Here is a 22,346-nt window from a genome sequence, read left to right as displayed (position 1 = left end):
CAGGCAGCTGTAGTAAAGAGGGGAATTAGGTGAGGCTGACTCTGAGGGCGTTTTCGCACTCACCTTCAAGTGGTGCGACCACCCTCCTCACGCCGGCGGATCTGCAGGGATTTCACACCAGAAGTGCCGGCGCACCCAAAAGAGCCGGCGACTTCCGTCGCGAAACCAGCTCAAACGTTTTCCTGCTTCTTGGCGGTTTCCGTTTGAGCTGGTTTCGCGACGGAAGTCGCCGGCTCTTTTGGGTGCGCCGGCGCTTCTGGTGCGAAATCCCTGCAGATCCGCCGGCGTGAGGAGGGTGGTCGCACCACTTGAAGGTCAGTGCGAAAACGCCCTGAGTGAAAAAGCTGGCTGGATTCAAGACAATGCTCAGATTTAACAATGGATTTAAATACTGCGACCTATTAGGCCGATAAACAGTTTTCTTTATAGTTGGAAGCAATCTGAAAGAAGTGTCTTTGCTGATGGTTCCTATGCTAACTCCACTGTTGCTTCTCGTAAGCAACCACTGCAAGTTTTTCAGGGTCATTCTATGCAGTTACCCTTTTCAAACCCACTGACCAGGGCTGGATTAACAATTAGGCCAGGTAGGCACTGGCCTATGGCCCCCATGCCCCGAGCTGGCTCCCCGCCATTTCCCCCCCTGTTTGCAGACCTCCCACCCTGCAAATGCAGCCAGCAACTGAGCTGCTCTCTGCCCAACTTGCCTGGTGTGGCTGATGCTGGTGTCATCGCCAAGTTTGCCTCTCTCCGTCTCTCCCCCGCAGCTTTGTCAAAGGGGCTTTGAGGAGGTGCCTGCAGACTGCAGCGGGGGCCACAGGCGGTGGGGTGACCGCTCCAACTCAGATAATTTGTGAGGGGGCCCCCGAGATTTTGACTGCCTAGGGGTCTCCACAGGGTTTAATCCGGCCTTGCCACTGACTTCAACAGACGTAGAAGGGGGTAACTGCTTAGGATCCCCGTGTTAGAGAGTAATCTTAAGCAAGTCTGCTTAGAAACTAATCACATTTTCAACTGCGGCTTTATTTCATAGCACAGTCCAAGAACACTTTCCCAGAAGTAAGCCCCACTGAATAGTTTGGAGTAAGATTCTGAGTAGACCTGTTAAGGATTTACACTGTTAATGTCACCCTTTATGAAGAAATCATTCACCGTCTTCGGTTTCCAACTTACATTTTTAGAGGCAAGGAAGCTCATGCCTGTTGCAACTTGGTAAGAAAAACTTATCAGATCTTCAATATCCAAAGCCAGTTCATCATCTTCTAAGATGGCAACAGTGACATCCTGATTAGCAAATGATCCTAACCAACACAAATGGGAACAATAACACACAATTGATTAATTACGGCTGTTTGGGAAGATATTCCATTAGCAGATATTCCATTAGAAGAGCCTGGTGCTGAATTAATGCACACCAACATATAATCGGTTATCTCAATGATGTAATATTGACCATCTGGCAACTATCCAACAGAAAAATAAAAATAATTTTAAACTGCAGTATAAAAAGTTCTGCCCCACCAAATTAGGTCTGGCTGGTATAGACAATTTTCTATACCGTTTCCTTCCTTCTTACCAGCATTTTTTGGGATGTAAATTTACCTGGCCTCCCTGGATGTCTTGAGGTTGTTTTGGCTTGAATGATCTGAGAAACTCCTGGTTTCATGTCCATGTATTCATTGATGCCATCACTAAAGGGAAGCAGAGGAATTACGAAGTTACTTAATATACGGGACACAACAGAATGTAACAAGATTCAAGAAAATTAAGAGAAAGCTTTAGGATTGGGATTATCGCAAATGGATTTTCTACTTCTTTTTGCAGTACTTGGGCATAGCAGATAGAAACCATCCAGCATCACATCTTATTGAAGTGATATATGGACACTGCAATCTAGAAAGTTCTAACATCTGCTAGGGTATGACAGGAAGGTCTTGAGTAGGCAGGTAAGCAGACTTTAGAACTGCTTTTTTCCCCCTCTGAGAAGAAATTATCTCTCCAGATCTCCAATTGTTATTCACTCTGAGAATGAGTGACAAGTAAATTCTGACATGCCCTGAAGCATCCTAGCCTGAGAGGAAGGATGCTTCAGGGCATGTATTGTCCAAGGCTGTATTGCTCAAGTAACCACATAATCTGGTTACTTGGGTAATACAGAATTTTGTGAACTGGTAAACTGGAATCGATGTCTATTTGGTTATGGGATTTCTAAATAAAATTATGACTTTAATTAAAGGGTCCTTTCTAATGACAGCGGCCCTGTGGCGCAGAGTGGTAAAGCAGCAGTACTGCAGTACTGTGGTCTAAACTCTCTGCTCACGTCCTGAGTTCGATTCCAGCGGAGGTTGGATTTGGGTGGCTGGTCCAAGGTTGACTCAGCCTTCCATCCTTCCAAGGTTGGTAAAATGAGTACCCAGCTTGCTGGGGGGGAAAGTGTAAAAGACTAGGGAAGGCAATGGCAAACCACCCTGTAAAAAGTCTGCTGTGAAAATGTTGTGAAAGCAACGTCACCCCAGAGTCGGAAACGACTGGTGCTTGCACAGGGGACCTTTGCTTTCCTTCTAATGACAAGCTAATCCAGGGATGGCCGAACTGAGGTTTGGGAGCCACTTGTAGCTCTTTCACACATATTGTATGGCTCTCGAAGCCCCCACTGCCTCATCGGGCAGCTTGGAGAATACATTACTCTCTTTAAATCACTTCTCCGAGCCAAACCTGCTGGCAGTTTGGAAAATGCATTTAAAGTTAACGTTGCTTTCTTTCCATCTCTCTCTCCCCCCCATCTATTTCCTTCCTTCCTTCCTTCCTTCCTTCCTTCCTTCCTTCCTTCCTTCCTTCCTTCCTTCCTTCCTTCCTTCCTTCCTTCCCTCCCTCCCACACAAGGATCCTTACATTCACACAAGGACAGCCTTACATTGACATACAACTCTGAATTCCTTGACATACAACTCTGAATTCCTTGAAGGAAGAGGGAAATATATCAACGAAAGGATTTTTCCCCCTCACAAAATCAGTACAAAACTATAAAAATAACAAAAATATCCAGAAAATGTACTGTAATTTCTTGGCAACAACAGCAAACATTGGCACATCTTTACCACATGCGTTCTTTTTGATAAAGCAGGTTCTTGTAAACAGCTGTTTCTTCATGCTTGGGGAAAATAAAGGAATCACGTTTTCTTCTCAGAAAATTCAAAAGGTCACCATAGCAGCAGTATTCCGTAATGACCAAAATGGGGCCTGCAGATGGAGAGGAAGTCAGAAATAGTGGATGAATTTTGAAGCCTGGCTCAGGCATTTTTTTTTAAATAAAAAGATTATTCTGCTACATGCACAAAAAGGGGCCATTTCAAACAGCACTGTAGAGCAGTGTCTTGTTTTGTTTTTTGCTTGAAAAAGTCACGGTGAAATTACATCAGCAGCCTATTCAGAAGCTGAGCCCTACTTCCAATTAAAACGATGTCATTCCCAATTAATTATTGCAACACCAATAGTACTGCACTGTTATAAACAAAGGAAAACATGAATTAAATAAAGCCTTGTGATAATGGTGCAAGCCAGGCACATCTGTTTCATTTTGGAACCCTTCCTGAAGGAAGTTATTTGTTCCAAATGTAAGCTTCTCACATTAATCCCTTTGATTCACTCCTGTTTACAGTAGGACTTCTCACTCTTACAGTAATATTTTGGAAACGATGTAAAATATTACACTCCTCGGTGTAATAGGAAAAACCATCCAGACAGAACGGTCTACTGAGACAGAAAGCTAGATGCTCAAGACCTTTTTATACTATTAAAAGTGAAATTTGAAAATGGAATCAAGCCGAATGTTTTGAGATCAAATATGCATTTTCTGAATGCCTGGCTGCCTCTAAGTCATTTCAATATGTAATAACGCTGCGTGGTATTTCAATTATAGGATTCCGTACCAGTACTACTTAATGTGGGTAGCTTTTTCACCTGTGGTTCAGTAACTACAGTTTTTTTTAGTAGCAAAAAAATACACTTAAATTTATGTCAGGAGGGAATTATGGCAAGGGCCTGGACTCCTTCTACTAGCAAGCAGGCATGCATCATTTAATGAGGAGCTTAAGGATTTGGGGCTACCCAATGGCTAAGTCGCCAGTATGGAAGTGTCCTGTGAGAAACAGACCTTGCTGACCTTAAGACCCCTTGAAACCAGAGGCATAGCCATACTCTAAAACAAGAGACTCTACAAGTGTGCACACTAAGCTTGAGGGATGTGCTGAAAACTGTACCTCCAACAGTGCAAGCTCCAAGCAGATTCACAATGTTGATGTGGTTGCCAAGATAACTTAACACTTTCAGTTCTGACATCAAGGCTTCTTTTTCAGTGAAATGGGCACTGGCTAGAAAGAGAAAGAGGGAGCACAGTCATGGTGGCGTAGTGTTGAATAAGAACCCAAGAGGTCCGCAGTGGAGTTTATTGGGTGACCTTAGCTTGGTCACAATATCTCAGTCTAACATACCTCACAGGGTTCTTTTGAGGATAAAATGGCACGGAATGCTTGCCCAGTGCTCCTTGAAGGAAGGGCAAGACTAAAATGTATAAATGTGTAGGAATATAGTGACTGAAACAGTCAGCAGAAGGAAGCTGTCAATTAGCTTACAGTCAGATGCTGTCAGAACCCCCAGTTCCCTACTGACCTCCAGCTTCTTTAAGTTATTCCAAGAAAGCTCTGCTGAAGAGTTCCATGGAGTGAGGCAAACTGACAATGACATTTCTGCCTCACAATACAATTTACTCCCATAGGAGGCCTGCTTGGCTCACTTTTCAGACAGGAGCTAGCTGTTTAAGATGGACTGCAGAAACTATGCTGTAGTTGGCTTTGATTTGCTATATTTATTGTTATGTTACTGTTCAATTTCTAAAATCTACTTGTAAACTAATCTGGGGCCCCTTTGGACATCAACGTGAAAAGCAAATTTTTAAAATAAATACGATAAACGAAACAGAAATCCAGGGACTTACGTTTGAGCATTTTTACAGCAACTCTGATTGCCCCATCTGGTTTGGAAAGACCGTAGGCAATTGCTTCAACGACTTTCCCAAAAGCTCCAGCTCCAAGAATTTTACCTAAAGTATTTCCATAAAGCATAAAAAGAATAAGCAAAACAGGCTGGCAATGTGATTAACAATACAGGATGAATTAGCAAGTCCATTTGAAAATATTTTTTTAAAAAAATAATTAAAACTGGGATAACCAAAGTAAGAACCACAGGCAGGTTCCCACCCACCAAGAGACCATTTCATCTATCATGCGAGGGTTAATAAAATTGTGCAATTTATGACAAGGAAGGAGAGAGACTGCAGAAGAAGAGATTGGATTTAATACCCTGTCCTTCACTTGGCCCCGTGGCTCAGAGTGGTAAAGCAGTACTGAGGTCTGAACTCTCTGCTCATGACCTGAGTTCGATTCCGGCGGAAGCTGGATTCAGGTAGCCAGCCCAAGGTTGACTCAGCCTTCCATCCTTCCGAGGTCGATAAAATGAGTACCCAGCTTGCTGGGGGGAAAGTGTAAAAAGACTGGGGAAGGCAATGGCAAACCACCCCATAAAAAGTCTGCTGTGAAAACGTTGTGAAAGCAACGTCACCCCAGAGTCGGAAACAACTGGTGCCTCCCCAGGGGACCTTTCCTTTCCCTTTCCTTCACTTGGAGTCTTAGAAAGTCTCACAATCTCCTTTCCTTTCCCTTCCCCACAACAGATACCCTGTGAGGTAGGTGGGGCTGAGGGCGCTCTGACAGAAACTGCTCTTGAGCAGAACAGCTCTGAGAGAATGTATTTATTTTTGCTGATTTCTAGTCCACCCTTTTCCAGGTCAGGCTCAGGGCGCATTACAACATAATAAATAATTAAAATCACATCATAGGACAATTAAATTTAAACAGTTAAAGCCATTAAAATAAATTAAAATAAGGCAGCGTCAGTGTACAACTATGTACATCCTTCACAGATTGAACACAGGATGCGGTCAGTACAGGGAGGCCAATTAGCTGGTGTGAGGATGCCTGCCTGCCTCAGCCAAAAGCCTGGCGGAACTGCTGTTTTACAGGCCATCCAGAATAGCAATAAATCTGGAAGGGCCCGTATCTCCTTGGGGAGCTGATACCACCAGGTTGGGGCCAGGGCCGAAACATCATTCCAGCAGGTGCATGTACAGGAGTGAGGAATCAAGTCCGGTTCTCCCAAATAAAAGTCTGCGCTCCTAACCACTACACCAAACTGCTTCTCACACCAAACTGTCTCTTTCTGGAGAGAGGAAGGGAATATTTATTTCTCACATCTCCTCCCATTTTAGTCTTTTCCCACTGTACACCAACTTACCACTCTGTCAGGCCTCAGATTCAGCAGAAGCTCATAGAACCTTTCTGAGCGTTCTGCCTCCTCCTCCCCAAATTGTCCATTGAATAGTAGGTGCAGCTGCATAACAATCCCTGGATGAGCTCCACCACCTATTTTTCTACAAAATGACCCCTGGCTGTCCCCATATCCTGGTTACCTGATATCCATCACATTTAAATAAGCAGTTATATACTACAGATATCTACAAAGTCATGGTACTGTTTGCTACTTTTAAACGTCATGACAGTGATGCATCTTGGTCTGTGGGACATACCATAGAATGGGAATGTAACCAGAGTGGCAGAGTTTGGTGAAGAGCGTTATTTTCGACATGGATTTTCTGCCCTTTTCCCCTAAAGCATGGCCAGCAACAGCAAAGCACTATAAGATGCAAGAATAGTCTGGGGATGACATAGTTCTGGCGAAAGGCTGTCTGGTCTACAGAGAAACCTGGCTTAGCCTGACACTGCCTTAACATTGCCAGAAACAGGATCCTTAAATTCTGGCACCAGAATGCATTATTCAAACATATTATGGTGAACTTGGTTAGACAGGCAAAGCAAGAGACTCTGCCTGTTGATTCCTGGTCCTTCACAAGTGTAATCTTTTATATTTACATTTCAAGAGTACGTAAACTAACCAAAGCTTAAGCGGTTTCTCGGAAACTCCCATTTGTCGTCATACGGCAGTTGCGTAGGGTCTATGTAAACGTAGTTGTTTCCATTTATTTCGTCAACCACTTTCCACTGAACTTCATACTTGGGTTTCTGGAAAACAAGCCAAACAATTCTGAGTGCTAAAACTGGGCAAAATAAAGCAGCGGCTGAAGGATGCTGCTGGTGTGTGGGTGTGGGTGCATCACGGAATGGCACGTGATACAGCCTGCAATCAGTGTTCCCTCTAGGCTAGGTTAGTGTGAGCTAGCTCACCATTTTTTAGCCTCCAGCTCACACATTTTTGTCCTAGCTCAGGAAGGATGGCCCCAGAACAAGCAAATTTATGCAACAGCCAAATCACTTGCTCACAACTTTAATGCCAGTAGCTCATGAAGTAGAATTTTTGCTCACAAGATTCCACAACTTAGCAGGAGCATTGCCTGCTATGTGAGTGAATTCCCATGGAAAGAAAGGCAGGATAGCAATACAACAATAGTGAATGCCTGAGTCTTACCTGGAGATATTTGTACACAAGAACCACAACGGTGAGGCACATTATTCCTGCTGCTACCCCAAAACCAATCAACAAAGGAGTGAAAAGGGTGTGGGTGCTGATTTGTTCTAGAAAAAGAGAGACAAAAAAAATGCCCTATGTAAAATGCTTCAGAAGAAAATCCTAGAGCCAGTCTGCCCTCTTATTGCCATTTTGGTTGGAAATTAAAGCACTGAACTGTAAAGAACGGACGTTCTGTCAGAGGTTGCAACTTCTGACAGGGCACAAATGCTATTTAGTGATTAAAAAAAATATTCCACTGGCAGTAGAAATCATAATGTCAATCTCAATTTCCTTTTTATCGATGTCGGTGCACTTTTACAAAGCTATCTAAACACTGCTTTGAGGTAATAAAACTGTAGAAAGCCAGAAAAGAAACAGCAAAACAAAAACACCTAATATAAAGGGTTGGATCCTGCGTTGTGAATAGGGATCAGGGATTGTGGATCTTCCCCACCTTCCGCTTCCCCTTGGACCTTCTGCTTTCTGAATCCAGAAAAATTTATTAATGGGGTTGAGGGACTTGTGAGGATTAATACGCTGTGCAATGTCAGGTAGCAGCAGCAGAGAGGAGGAAGACGGTGGAATGGTTTCCTCTCTCTTCTGTGAATGGAGCTGCTCATGCTTAAAGCAGAAAAGGTGAGCTTGTTCCCTTCCCCTCCCCCATGACCAACTGAGGTAAGTCCAGGGGTAGAATTCTAGCAGGAGCTCCTTTGCATGTTAGGCCACACACCCCTGATGTAGCCAATCCTCCAAGAACTTACAAGGCTCTTTTTTGTAAGCTCTTGGAGGATTGGCTACATCAGGGGTGTGTTGCCTAATATGCAAAGGCGCTCCAGATAGAATTCCACGCCTGGGTAAGTCCCTTAGCTGAGGGCCAGGAAGGGCATGGAAGGGCTCTTTGCATATGTGGTTCACAGGATCCAAGCCATAAATGAATACAAATAAATGAGAATATCTAACATAGGAAGCACCAGGGTGAAGAAAGTAAAACATACATTTCTTTATACAAACTTACTTCTCTATTCAATTACATGGTTCTTTTCAAACAGCAGGCCCTGTCCCAAAGAGTTTTCAGTATACATTTCAACAAATGAAATATGAAAGGTAACAAGCAACAGGGAGTGGGGAAGCTGTAGCAGGTGAACCAGGATTAATACGTTGCCAGCTGGATGGTACAACCGAATGGATCAAAGCATTAAAGGCCCTGTCTGCAGTTGCAAAGGTTACTCTGACCCATACCTTTAATTGCAAAGTTGAAAAAAGTAGAGCTGCTGGCAATGTCATTGGTAGCGTTACATTTGATGGTGCCGTTGTTCTTGAACTGGCTGGCATCCAGGGTGCTTGCAACCACAATCCTTCCAAAAGAAGGGAGGGTGGAAGTGCTATGATTGGGCTTCACATCCACTGGAGATACTCTGGCCAAATCTGAACATCTGGATGAAACACAATACACTTGGATAAAACCACATCTGGTGGACAACTGACTAGCTATGCAACATCTAAGGTTACTGGCTTATACCTCCTATGCTGTTAATGTACAGTGGGGAGTGATTTCTACTGATACCCCCTCCCCCACTGCAGGCCTCCAATTAGTCCCTTATGCTTTTCATTATGGGGGTGGTCTGTGGATCCCCAGGAGCAAACTGGTGGAGGAGGACTGCAGCCAGCCAGAGATGAAAGGAAGTCTCACTTCATGAGCTCCACTTTACTCACAGATCTCATAGCACAGAAGAGCCAGTCTGGAGTAGTGGTTAAGTGTGCGGACTCTTATTTGGGAGAATTGGGTTTGATTCTCCACTCCTCCACTTGCAGCTGCTAGAATGGCCTTGGGTCAGCCATAGCTCTCAGAGTAGTTGTCCTTGAAAGGGCAGCTGCTGCAAGAGCTCTCTCAGCCCCACCTACCTCACAGGGTGTCTGTTGTGGGGGGGAAGTAAAAGGAGATTGTGACCACTCTGAGATTCAGAGTATAGGGAGGGAAATAAATCCAATATCTTCTAATATTTTTACACAATAGACCCCATATTTAAAAATGTAACTTTTCATGTACAGCTTGTGGGAAGGCATGACATCAGATTTTACTGACTTCTCCTATATCTGTTTTTAATATTTTATACTGCAGTTGAAAGCAGAGTTATACCCTTCAAGTCCATTCATTTCAGTGGAATTCTGAGAGCATAACTCTGCTTAGGATTGCATGGTTATTAACCAACAAGTACTTAACGAGAAAACTGGTACAAAAAATGTTTATTGCCTATTCTAACAATTCTCATTTTTTACAACAATCCAAAGATGTTTATACTTAAGGACAGACCCCAACGTAGCATCTGTCAGGGACGATCCTCATCCCCTTTGTTTGGGTCAAGTCCTGCTTTCAACCAAAATAATAGTAGGTGCAATTCACCTGGAAGGTCTCCTTCCTGAGCAAGTCTCATTGACATTTTGCAACAACTCAGCTGGCTTAAAAGGGCTGCATGGCATAGGAACAAAAGAAAGTGAAGTACAGAACCAGTTGCTAAGCTGTCTGAACTCTGGAGTCCCTGCTCTGTTGCAAAGGGAGTCTGTGTTATCTTAGGGCAGCAGTTTGTGTCAGAAAAATGGCAGCATGATGCAAGGGGACAATTTGGGGCTGGAGTCATTAAGAGCCACAGCACAGGATACTCAAAAGCAGTTTCCTTTCCCTTAAGTTGTATAAGCAAAAAGGACACTGAGTGAATTGCAAGGGAGAAAAAGAGCTGGTTGTACTTTATTATCATCCATAATAACACTTTTAAGCAACCGCTAGAATTGGGAGGGGGCAGCAAGACTGGTCTCCCCTTATAAATGCAGTTCCCACTGCAATCAAATCTTTGGATTCGTTTTTATAAGGCTCTGTGCTAGATTTTCAATGCATTTCGTTACCGCTTGAAATCACTTTTGGAGGTAGTGCATTTTCTAATTTTAGCCATTTTGCCTTTGCTGATGAAAAATGTGTATTTCAAAAGCAAGCGTAAGGGAAACATAACTTTTGAAAAATGATTCAGAGGGAAAATGTATTATCTTCCCGCAATAATGCCTGGAATGCTGACAAAATAAGTGGGTATTTTACACTCCTTGTTTGCAAATCCTCTACCTACATGAAAGGACATACAATCTCCTCAGAAACTTGGTAATTACCTTTGTAGCTAATTCCCCTCCCCCAGCTCACAAGACACATTTACCATGTAATCTAGTGTGTATAAATGGGAATCTAATTATTCTGTGTCCTGGAAAATTGTGTTATTACATGATAAATCCAAAAGATAATAGCCACACACAGAAGCTATTCTGTAACTGTCATTCTACAGGGTTCGATAATTAGGGCCAAGAACAGGTTGTAAGTGGGTGTAAGTCTTCTGAAGTACAATTTGGCCCTTAATGCCAAATTGTCATAAATTACAGTGGCTTGCTTTAAAAAAAAAAAAAAGTAAACAGAAAACCCCACTATAAGAAAGCCTAGTTATACAGCAGAAGTAACTGGAAGCCCTGGACAAAATTAGCCCCTGGAAGAAATCCAATTGCCCCATGGTCACCCTGAGCCCATCAGGGGAGGGCAGGATATAAGTGTAATAAAATAAAATAAAATAAAATAAAATAAATGGCATTCCCCTTGTTGTTCAGTCGCACAATCGAGTCCAACTCTTTGCGACCCCATGGACCAAGTCACGCCAGGCCCGCCTGTATTCCATCAACCTCCGAAGTCTACTCAAATTTGTGTTAGTTACATCAGTAACGCTGTCCAGCCATCTCATCTTTTACCGCCCCCTTCTTCTTTTGCATTCTGTCTTTTCCAGCATCAGGATCTTCTCCAGTGAGTGCTCCCTTCTCATTTGGTGGCCAAAGTATTTGAGCTTCAGCATCTGACCTTCCAGGGAACAGTCAGGGTTGATTTCCCTTAGGACTGACTGATTTGATCTTCTTGCAGTCCAAGGGACTCTCAAGAGTCTTCTCCAACACCGCAGATCGAAGGCATTGCCCAGCTACAGGCAAAAATGGTGTTTGTTTGGGGGGGAAGCATCCAACCTTCAGGCAGGCCATTTGAGAGGTGGTGGACAGTAGACACACTGGCCCACCACCTCCACCCTCTTTGTAAGTGGCCTTCCAGGAAAACCAGGGCTTTTTTGTAGCAGGAACTCATTTGCATATTAGGCCACACCTCTCTGATGTAGCCAATCCTCCTGGAGCTTACAGTAGGCCCTGTAAGCTCTCGGAGGATTGGCCACATCAGGGAAATATGCAAGGGAGTTCCTGCTATAAAAAAAAAAACCCTAAGGAAAACTAATTGCTGACCAGGGTTACAGATGATGTAAAATATATACACGACTTGAACATTTTGTGGCTGGTTTTACTAACATCGTTATTTATTTATTATTTCACACTTCTATCCTGTCCATCATTGTAGCTGACATCTAGCCCAGTGTTAAAATGCATACCAAAAAGCAGATCACCCACTCACCTTGGCTCAGCCAGTGGGCAGAAGTACCAGTCTATTGTAGGTGCAGGATACCCGGCTGCTACGCAGTGGAACATGCCATTGCTCAGCCTGTCCAAAGAGAGAATTTCTGGTTTGGCTGGAAAAAAAAATGCAAGGGAATATAGTCATTCCTCTGGTCTGTTCATTGCTGCACAATCCTACTTTGCTCCTAATTCAAGCCCAGGTAATCAAAACACATTGACTCGTGTGGGCCAGAATGGAGGAAGCTGCTTAAGTGAACTGAGAACCAACATCTAAACCATTTCACGCACTTTGCCTCACCAGATCTTGTTAAGGCACATTTACAGCTGGAACCACAATCCACAGCCACTTGCTGTACTGAAACCCCAACCGCTGCTTCTCTCTCTTCAGCAAAATAGTCATCTGTAAAGGAGAAGCATCAAACAAGGGAGAGGATGCTTCACCATTCTACCTTCTGCTGCTTCTCCCTGCAGTAGCTTCAGATTTTCTCCAGCTAGACAACAAAGCAAGCTTGCGCTTAGAACTCTTGCTTTAAAAGGAGAGGGGTGGGGAAGGAGAAGATGCATGGCAAAATAGCAAGAGAGAGACGATGCACCTCTTCTATTAATTTTATGCTGCAAATTACCCTTTCTTTGTACAAAAGCTGGTAGCCAGGGCCAGTGTGCCCTCTAAGCTGAGTTAGCATGAGCTAGCTCACAGATTTTTAGTCTCCAGCTCACACATTTTGTTTTAGCTCAGGAAGGACGACCCCAGAGCACACTAATTTATGCAGTAGCTCACAACTAAGTAGAATTGTTGCTCATAAGACCCTGCAGCTTAGAGGGAACATTGGCCAGGGCCTCACTAAATGAAACATCTGTGGAACATGTAAAGGTAAAGGTAATCCCCTGTGCAAGCACCCACTCATTACTGACCCTTGGGTGACATCATCACATTTTCATGGCAGACTTTTTAATAAGCTGGTTTGCCATGGTCTTCCCCAGTCATCTACACTTTACCCCCAGCAAGCTGGGTACTCATTTTAGCTACCTCGGAAGGATGAAAGGCTGAGTCAACCTTGAGCTGGCTACCTGAACCCAGCTTCTGCCAGGATCGAACTCAGGTCGTGAGCAGAACTGCAGCTTACCACTATGTGCCACGGGGCTCTTGTGGAAATGCAGATCCAGCTTAAAACAGACTGGTATTGTTATACCGATATCACAGATGTGACTGAACAACAGTAATTTGATTAAGACCACCGAGTAAACAGAAATCTGAACTTACAGGTTACAGCGTATCATTCCACTCAGTCGGCTCAAGGTGCAAGATGCCTTCCACTGGAAAAAGAATGAGCGCCAGTAGAAAGCTCTACACCAGGAGTGGCCAAACTGTGGCTCGGGAGCCACATGTGGCTCATTCCACTATCCTGTCAGCTAGCTTGGAGAATGCATTTAAAGTTGCTTTCTTTCCTCTTCTCCCCCCCCATCCATTTTCGTGCCTCCCTTCCTACCTGTCTGTCCTGCAGCTCTCAAATATCTGACATTCTTGTTTTGTGGCTCTCAAACATCTGACATTTATTCTACGTGGCTCTTACATTAAGCAAGTTTGGCCACCCTGCTCTACACTTAGCTGAACTCAGTGATACAAGGCAATCCATAATCCTTCCGAATAGCCTCATACTACGTTCACTTTTTGTTTGCTTGAATTACCAAAACTAGGGATCAGGTGGACCCCGAGATCTGCTTGTGCTGCTCACCTCGCAGCATGAGTTCAGGAAATGTAAAACAAGTATCAAGGCAATTATGAAGACAGTTTTTTAAAGGAGGTTCTCCTTTAAGTGATGAGACGATTAATGGCTTCCTACTCTGCCCCGTGGCACAGAGTGGTAATGCTGCAGTACAGCAGTCAGAGCCCTCTGCTCACGACCTGAGTTCAATCCCAGCGGAAGCTAGTTCAGGTAGCCGGCTCGAGGTTGACTCAGCCTTCCATCCTTCCAAGGTTGGTAAAATGAGTACCCAGCTTGCTGGGGGGAAAGTGTGATAACTGGGGAAGGCAATGGCAAACCACTCTGTAAAAAGGTCTGCCGTGAAAACGTTGTGAAAGCAGCATCACCCCAGAGTCGGAAACAACTGGTGCTTGCACAGGGGACTCTGTTACAGGCCTGAAATACACATCTTTACAGATTAAAGATTTTAGTATTCTGTTTCCTTTTCCGAGACATTATGCTTTCTTTTATTACATTTGTTTTAAGAAACTGCAGCACTGCTGTGTGTTAAGATTAGTATCTGAGCCTAAGGGAAGACAGCAGCAATAAATAGGATTTACAGACATTTATTCGAGCTGACTTTGAAAAAGTGTTCAGAAGAACAGGTATACCAAGGAAAGAATTTTGACAAACTTTCCCATAACATCCTGGAAGGATTTATTTAATGGAAGAGTTGGACAGCTCTGTTTGGAATGGAAGCCAAGACAGGTTGGAAAAAATACGTCTTGACATTTGGAACCACTCCAAATCCTGAATTACCAAAAAATCCCAGGAAAAAAAAAATCCAACCGGAAGGAACTAGCATAACATTGCCTTGGCCTAGATAGCCCAGGCTAAGCCACTCTTGTCAGACCTCGGAAGCTAAGCAGGGTAGGACCTGATCAGTATCTGGATGGGAGACCACAAAGGAATATCAAGGTCATGGCAATGGTGGAAGGCAACAACAAACCATCTCTGAATGTCTCTTGCCTTGAAAACCGCATAGGATCACTGTAAGTCAGCTGTGACTTGATGGCACCTCCTGCACCCCCCAAAAAAGAGACCCATAGTGGAAACAGGATGAGATGCAGGGCTGGTGTGTGGGAGTAGGCAAAGTAGGCAGTTGCCTAGGGTGCCACCTGGCCTAGGGGGCACCACTGGGTGCCCCCTCCCTGACGCATGACTCTGGCTCCTGACCACTGTCACCTTGTCCTTTCCCTTCAGCAAGCTGCCCTCAACAAAGCCAAGCCACACCCCCTCTCCCCGATGTGTGACTTGGCCTCCCACCTCATCCTATCCTGCCACCCTCCTTCCTAACATGGCCGGCAAGCACTTATTCTCACATTTTTATATCACTTTTTTTTTGGGGGGGGGGGAATTAAAAATCAGTAAATTAAAAATGTGAAAAGTTTCAAGTTTGGCGCTCTTCAATTTAAAGCAAGCGCTGGGATCGGAGGGGGGAGGGAGCGATCCCAGCGCTTGCTTTAAACATCACAGCTGAAACTAGGCACACAGGCAAGGAGGAAGCACCCGCCCCCTCCACAAACCCAGTGCTTTGCGAGCGCTGGCTGTGGAGAGGGCAGCGTGCTTTCTCCTTGCCTGTGTGCCTAGCTTCAGCTGTGATGTTTAAAGCAAGCGCTGGGATCGCTCCCTCCCCGCTCCGATCCCAGCGCTTGCTTTAAACATCACAGCTGAAGCCAGGCACACAGGCAAGGAGGAAGCACGCTGCCCCCTCCGCAGCCGGCGCTTGCGAAGCACTGGGTTTGCGGTGGGGCCACGTGGAGCGATCCCAGCGCTTGCCTGAAGAAGATGGAGCCAGGCAGGCAAGCGTGGGGGAAGCGCCGGATTGGAGGAAGAGGCAGCAGATCCCCCCCCCCAAGGTACGTACCTTCGGACCATAAGACGCACACACTACCCCCCCACACACACACTTTTTTTGGGGGGGGGGAGTGAGTCTTATGGTCCGAAAAATACAGTACTTTGATTAGCCAATGACTCTTGCTGCCCGATCCTACACAGCTACAAATTCAGAAGCTTCTACCCAAAAAGCTGAAGCCGACAACTGACACAAAATATATTGAGAAGAATTGTGAATACTCCTGATAGCACACAAACAACAGCACAGAACTTTGGGTGGGTGCAGAATGCTAAGCCACTTCAATCTGTTTTATCACAACTTTTTTTTGTTCTAGAAGCACCTCAGGCAGAGTTAGACTAGGAGACAGAAAGTGGAATTGGAGAACCTTGTGAAGCAAGGAGACTAAGTGTAAACTTGCAGGCAGCTACAAAACTCACTGGAACTTCACTTTTGACAGCCCATAACTGGAATGCAAGCTACCTGTGATCCTCCCAATGTACATGGTCACCATTTTGTGTGAAGAGGGGCAATGCACCTATTTCTATGAGCAACAGTGTTTGCTGGGATGACAGCAGGTAGAACTTGCTCCTGTTTCACAGTGGCTGGAACACCAAAACTGGCCTTCCAAATAATTATAGTTTTAATTTTCTCTCTCAGTCCAACATACACCACAGGGAGTTGTAAGGGAAAAATGGAGAAGAAAACCATGCATGCTGCCCTGAGCTTTTCAACAGAAGGCTGCAATAAAAATGGAGCAGATAAACAATTCCTGCGCTGATAAGTGTTGTCTGTTATTTAGTCCAAAGATGGCCAAGTGGCAGCCTGGGGGCCAGATTAACAATGCTTTTTTCTCCAGCTCTGGGATGACCTTATCAAATGTTAATCAATGTGTGATGAAGCTCCTGACCAATGTTTCACATATAAAGGGCGGGCGGATGTTTTCAAGAGGTATCAAAGACCAAGACATTCCAAACTTGAACACTGTCCCACACTTTGACTGTCTTCTCCCACATTGCATCTGTCCACTCTGGTCATCTTTGGTGGCCTTGCTTTGGTTGCCCATGTCAAATGAAGCTAGACAGGTGGCAACCCAAGAAAGGGCTTTTTTGGTTGTGGCATCAAAACTTTGGAACACCCTCCCCAGGGAGATCAGTCTGTCTCCCTTAGGGATGTGTACAAACAGGGAATATGTGGTTCAGTTTGTGCTTCATGGTGGGCCCATCACAAACTTTTAGCCACCAAAAGAACCAGTTCAATTTGTGATGCAGTTGAATGCTAGGGACACCAAACTCACAGGGGATCTCTGGCTGATTCTTCTCTACCTACCTTCCAGGTTTGGTGAGGTGGAGAGTGTCTGACTGGCCCAAGCTGAGCCTGCAAATTTCCACAGCATAGGGGGGACCTGAACCAGTCTCCCGTATCTAGTCTGGCACTCTAAGCAGCATCACATTGGCTTAATTAAGGTGAGATATGCCCAATACTGTAGTTTTACCCACTGCAAGTTTTTCATATTCATGGTAACCAGTGTTCTCTCAAAGCTGAGTTAGTGTGAACTAGGTCACAGTTTTTTAGCTTCCAGCTCACACATTTTTGTCTTAGCTCAGAAAAAATGGCCCCTCAGCATGCTAATTTATGCAATAGCTTGCAACTTTAACGTCAGTAGCACACAAAGTAGAATTTTTGCTCAGAAGACTCCACAGCTTAGAAGGAATGTTGATGGTAACTCTAATTAATTTGTTTTTATATTTATTTTTTCCCAATCATTGGGATCTACCAAGCACCCACAAACACGTGTGAAAAGACTATTTTCTGCTATTTCCAGTAACATGTTTAACTTTCCAGTGCTACATTACAAAAAAGCCATCCCCTGAGGCACTTTACATAACGATCGAAGGCCATGTGCTGGCGGTTCTGTTTATGGAACTGTCACTGAAGTTAATGGGAGTTTTGCATATGTATTCCCAGGATACCGTTTCTAATATTTATTCATCTGGCAGCAGGTACCTAAATCACATAACAGAACCGGAAGGCTTCTCACAGGGAAAGGTCTTCCTTTAACGTAGAAGAGAATTTTTATATGTTACATTCAAACCATCTATTGAACAGTCACCTCTTCATCATCACTGATCCTGGAGTGAACGCAGAAAGTCGAGTGGTTTGTTAAAAAAAAAAAAAAGACTTCTTCAAACTCACTACCTGAATATGCAAATAAATCAGCGGTTGTCAACCCAGATCAATAGGTTTGGGAAGAAAACCCTTTGTCTGGAAGTGGAAAGGAACAATGGCACTTACACGAGGGTTCCTTCTGCTCTGAGAACGGGAGGGCATCTTGACATGGCTGATTTTCATCTGTCCGTCAAGAAGAAAGGACTAAAATTCTTCCAGACATCCCGTCTCCTGGGCAGAATCACCTGCTTTCCTCAGTTCCATAACTGATGAACTGGTATCTAGTCTAAGAAACTACCTAGCCCATTCAATATTTTAGGAAACATGTTACGACGGGAAATGAAAAGGTATTAACAAGAAGCTCATTATTGCCTGCTTTAAATCAGGGTAGGACAAAATGCCCTTCCTTCCTCAGAGCAGAGGGAACCCTACTGTTCCTTTCTTGCCCTGAGGGGGAGGCCATCTTGACATGGGGCCTCCAAAAGCAGTTGTACTTGTATCCCATGTCAGGTGGGAAAATAAGTCCACATGCGCCATTTGCTGTAATGCCCTCCTTCTGAAAGCTGTGTCAGCTGAGGCAAGGGTATTAATTTCTAGTGTCTGATGAAAATGCCCACATGGTTGCCTTACAGATTTCCTCAACAAAAGCTTCAGCATCCAATGCTGCATTAGTTGCAGCACTACAAATGCAGTGAGCTGTAATTCAAGATTGTATCTGGAGCTTGCTAATTTGGCAAGCATGTGAAATACACTGCCTCAGAATCTTACTTATTACTGTTCTAGACATTTTCTGTCCCTTGCTGGGCAGGCTCACTGAGATGAAGTGGGAGCTTGTTTTAAAAACTGATGCTGTTCACCTGTTCTAGAGCCCCCAGAGCTCTGAAAAGATCTAGCATGTACCATTCCCCCCCCCCTTTTTTTTGAGTGGGATGGTTTGGAGAAGAATGACGGCAATGATATCGTCTGAGAGTCGTGGAAGGAAGTTTTGGCCTCTGGACTAAATTCTGGATCAATTCTTAGAGCCATTTGGCTTTGTAAGAAACACAGACCTTTTCTGGAAAACAGAGCTCCTAATTCTGAGTCCCTTCCAGACAAAGTCACAGCAGTCAGAAACAGCACCATGAGACCCTCTTGCCATCTGCTTCCATCCTTAGCTAGCATGTTAGTAACCTATCCCAACTCTACCTATCCTTTCCTATCCAAAGCATACTTCTCCAATAAAGAGAGTATTTATTTTAAGCTTTTGCTGTGGCTCTGTGTAGCTCTGTAAGTTCAGTAACCTGGTAAAGTGATGCTCCTACATTTGTAGCTTTATTTAAGCACTCTGCTAACTAGTGGGAATTGGCCTAACTATACCAAGTTAATCCCAACGAATGTTTAATGCCCTTTCTGTTTCACATCAAACAACAGCTACTTTTAATGCAACAACTCAGTATCTCTGGCACAGTGATGTGAGCTGAGGTAACACTGGCCCAACTAGCCCATATATTCAAGTCATACACTTAAAATTACAGCACTGCATAGGTTTGGGTTGCTGGGTTTCCTCTCCAGTTTGGTGTACTGCTTAAGTGCGTGGACTCTCATCTGGGAGAACCGGGTTTGATTCCCCACTCCTCCACATACACCTGCTGATGTGACTTTGGGTCTGCCACAAGTTCTCTCAAGGCTGTTCTCGGAGAGCTCTCTTAGCCCCACCTACCTCACAGGGTGTCTGTTGTGGGGAGGGGAAGGGAAAGAGACTCCTTTGGGTAGCGAAGGGTGGGGTATAAATCCAATCTCTTCTTCTTCTTCTCTCCTGAGGACACTAGTGATGAACATTCGTATCACCGCCACCTACTCTTAAATATTTATTTGCCTCTAGTAATTAAGAGGGAAAAGAAACTAGTAATAAAAGTAATGCAAATTGACTCCACAGAGCTAAAGTGAAGATCATTGAGATGTTGAAGGAAAGTATCTTCTTTAGGTTCTCTTTAAGCATGCTTGGAATCTGTCTTGATAGTAGCTCCATAGCACTTAATAAAACTAATGAAATTACAGATTTAAAGCACTTAGCGGCTGATTATTGACAAGAGGATGGTACTATGCAAAACAGCTTAATGAAACGTTCAATAATTAATTTGTTGTCACTGGAGCAGTGAGCAATATATATAACCATTAGTATCTTGTTTTTCTGATTTGGGGCATAATGAAAAACACTGGAGTACATCAAGCCGGCCCCTATAAAACTACTCCCAGGATGGGGTTTTGGAATGGAATAAGTACCCACGCTAGCTAGCGCTGGGCAACATTTGAATCAATTATTTTGTACAGTCCTCTGAATACTGATGAAGATGTCACTAGGAGAAGAAGCAGAAGGAAGGGGTTTTAATAAACAGATTTGGTCTTGGGAGACTTACACTCAAAACTCTGCTCATGGATGAACACAGGAATACAATAGGTATCCTGCTGAAACAGATCAGTGGTCTACCTAGTCCATCACTGTATTTCATACAGTGGCCAACAAACAGAACACAGAGGCTAAATCCTGATGTTACCTTCAACCAGTGGTATTCAGCAAAGCTTTTTTTTGTAACAGGAACTCCTTTGCATATTGGGCCACACACCCCTGATGTAGCCAATCCTCCAATAGCTTACAGGACTCTTCGTACAGGGCCTACTGTAAGCTCTTGGAGGATTGGCTACATCAGGGATGTGTGGCCTAATATGCAAAGGAGTTCCTGCTGCAAAAAGTCCTGGTATTCTTAATGCCTCTGGAGGTGAAGGTTCCATATCATGTCTTGCAACCATCAATATCACCTATGAATCCTTTTACTCCCACTTTAAACCCATCTATGCTAGTGGCCATCACTATGTTCACTGACAGTGAATTCCACAATTAAATTACTAAGTGAATAAAAATTTCCTTTAGTCTGTCCTGAACCTACTGCCCACCACCCTCAAGGGCTGCAACTGAGTTCTAGCATTATAGCAAAAAGGGGGTGAGTTCTTCATGTTCGCTTTCTCCACCCAATGTATAAGCTTGCTATATGAAAATCTTGGAGCCAATCACTATCTGTTGGACTAATTTAGGGATGGGCATGAATTGGGAAAATGCAGTTTGGTTTGCGGTTCATGGCATGCGCAGTTTGCAAACCATGAACCATCACAAACTTTTAACTTTCAAACAAAGTGGTTCGGTTTGAGAGATTCATGACATGGTAGAATGCCCCCCCCCCCCCTCAAGCATCCTAGACACCAAACTAACAGGAGATCTCTGGCTGACTCTTCTATACCTGCCCTCCAAATTTGGTGAGGACTAGATTTATGGGGTCCAGGTTACAAGCCCTGCAAAGGTGACCTCAGGAAAGTGCTTTCTGGGGAAATGACAGTGGGTCTTTTTGATAGGTGCAGGAGTGTATAGAACAGATCCTGCGCAAGCTGGAGACACTAAAGTCACAGGTGACTTCTCCTGGATGCTCTTCTACATTCCCGCCAAGTTCTGCCCACCTCCCCATTGCTTTGAAGTTTGGGAAACATTCAGATTGAGCAGAGACTGTCTGTAAATGTATTCAACCACAAATTGGAACATACCACCACAAACTGCTTGAAAGTTTGTGCCAGTTGACCTGACCTGCCACAAACTTGAGTTTGCCAAACTGCAAACTGACCAACAATTGTCATGAACTTTAATTTGTGAGCCGGTTCATGCCCACCCCAATCTAATTTATCTCACTGTAAATATAAATAGGAATAATTGCACTTACATGCCCTCTAACCCTTTTGAAGGCTAAGAACCAATTGCAAAGATGAATAATAAATTTGTGGTTGTGTGTGTGGGCACTGAAATCAATTAAAGTTCATGTGATGGAGACAGCCCTGCTTAATATAGGTGTCTAAAGTGATCTTCCCCTCTCTTAAGGATGTCTTCTAAGCCCTGCTACACAGCTGTACAGGAACAGGTCATACTACCACAGCAACCTACAAAACCTTTTGAATTGGGCACATTTCGCTGCGTTGGATCCTTTTGACTATTAAAAACAGTTTTAAATACGATTTCAGGTGGTGTTCGGTCTGGTTCAAAATAATTTATGTTAATGCTGTGGGACAGTGGATACTACGCACCCTCATAGATGTTAGGAGCACCTCCAGTTAGTTATTAAAAGCCTGCCTGAACAGGTATTTCTTACAGGTCCTGCAGAACTGTGGTAAATCCCACAGGGCCCTGGTCTCTTCAGGGAGAGCATTCCAGAGGGTAGGCGCAACCATGGAGAAGGCTTTTGCCCTCATCGGATCCAACCTAGTATATCTCTGAAGATGTGAAACTGGCACGGTAGTTCTGCATTGTTAGCTTCAGTATTTTATTTCAGCCAAGAAAACAGGCTTGCAAATTATGTACTATATTTATACTGAGAAAAGGTAGTTCCAATACTATTCTGTTGTAAATTAGTGCTGTATAGTGAGGTGAGGGGGAGCTGCTGTTTTCTGAGTTCTGAAGTGTTAACCCCCCTGGAAACCTTGTACACTTTGTAGTATAAAGATAAGTGAGATATAGCCCATAAATCAAAGTCTTGCAC

General features: G+C 44.1%; 1 protein-coding gene across 2 annotated transcripts in view; it reads right to left on the bottom strand.

The window, feature by feature from the left end:
* KIT (KIT proto-oncogene, receptor tyrosine kinase) overlaps nt 1-22,346 on the bottom strand; it is a 104,111-nt gene that overhangs the window by 12,698 nt on the left and 69,067 nt on the right. For both annotated transcript variants that reach the window (XM_060246353.1, XM_060246354.1), the window contains 9 exons: nt 12,047-12,161; nt 8,815-9,008; nt 7,534-7,640; nt 7,004-7,130; nt 4,991-5,095; nt 4,257-4,367; nt 3,096-3,237; nt 1,600-1,688; nt 1,171-1,298 (listed from right to left, as the gene is read on the bottom strand). In XM_060246353.1, coding sequence (XP_060102336.1) covers nt 1,171-1,298; nt 1,600-1,688; nt 3,096-3,237; nt 4,257-4,367; nt 4,991-5,095; nt 7,004-7,130; nt 7,534-7,640; nt 8,815-9,008; nt 12,047-12,161 — 1,118 coding nt within the window. The remainder of the gene's footprint in view (nt 1-1,170; nt 1,299-1,599; nt 1,689-3,095; nt 3,238-4,256; nt 4,368-4,990; nt 5,096-7,003; nt 7,131-7,533; nt 7,641-8,814; nt 9,009-12,046; nt 12,162-22,346) is intronic.

Source organism: Heteronotia binoei, chromosome 9 (genome assembly GCF_032191835.1).
Source record: "Heteronotia binoei isolate CCM8104 ecotype False Entrance Well chromosome 9, APGP_CSIRO_Hbin_v1, whole genome shotgun sequence".
Taxonomy (NCBI): domain Eukaryota; kingdom Metazoa; phylum Chordata; class Lepidosauria; order Squamata; family Gekkonidae; genus Heteronotia; species Heteronotia binoei.
The sequence above is the reverse complement of the archived record's forward strand: the minus strand, read 5'-3'. Positions and strand labels throughout refer to the sequence as shown.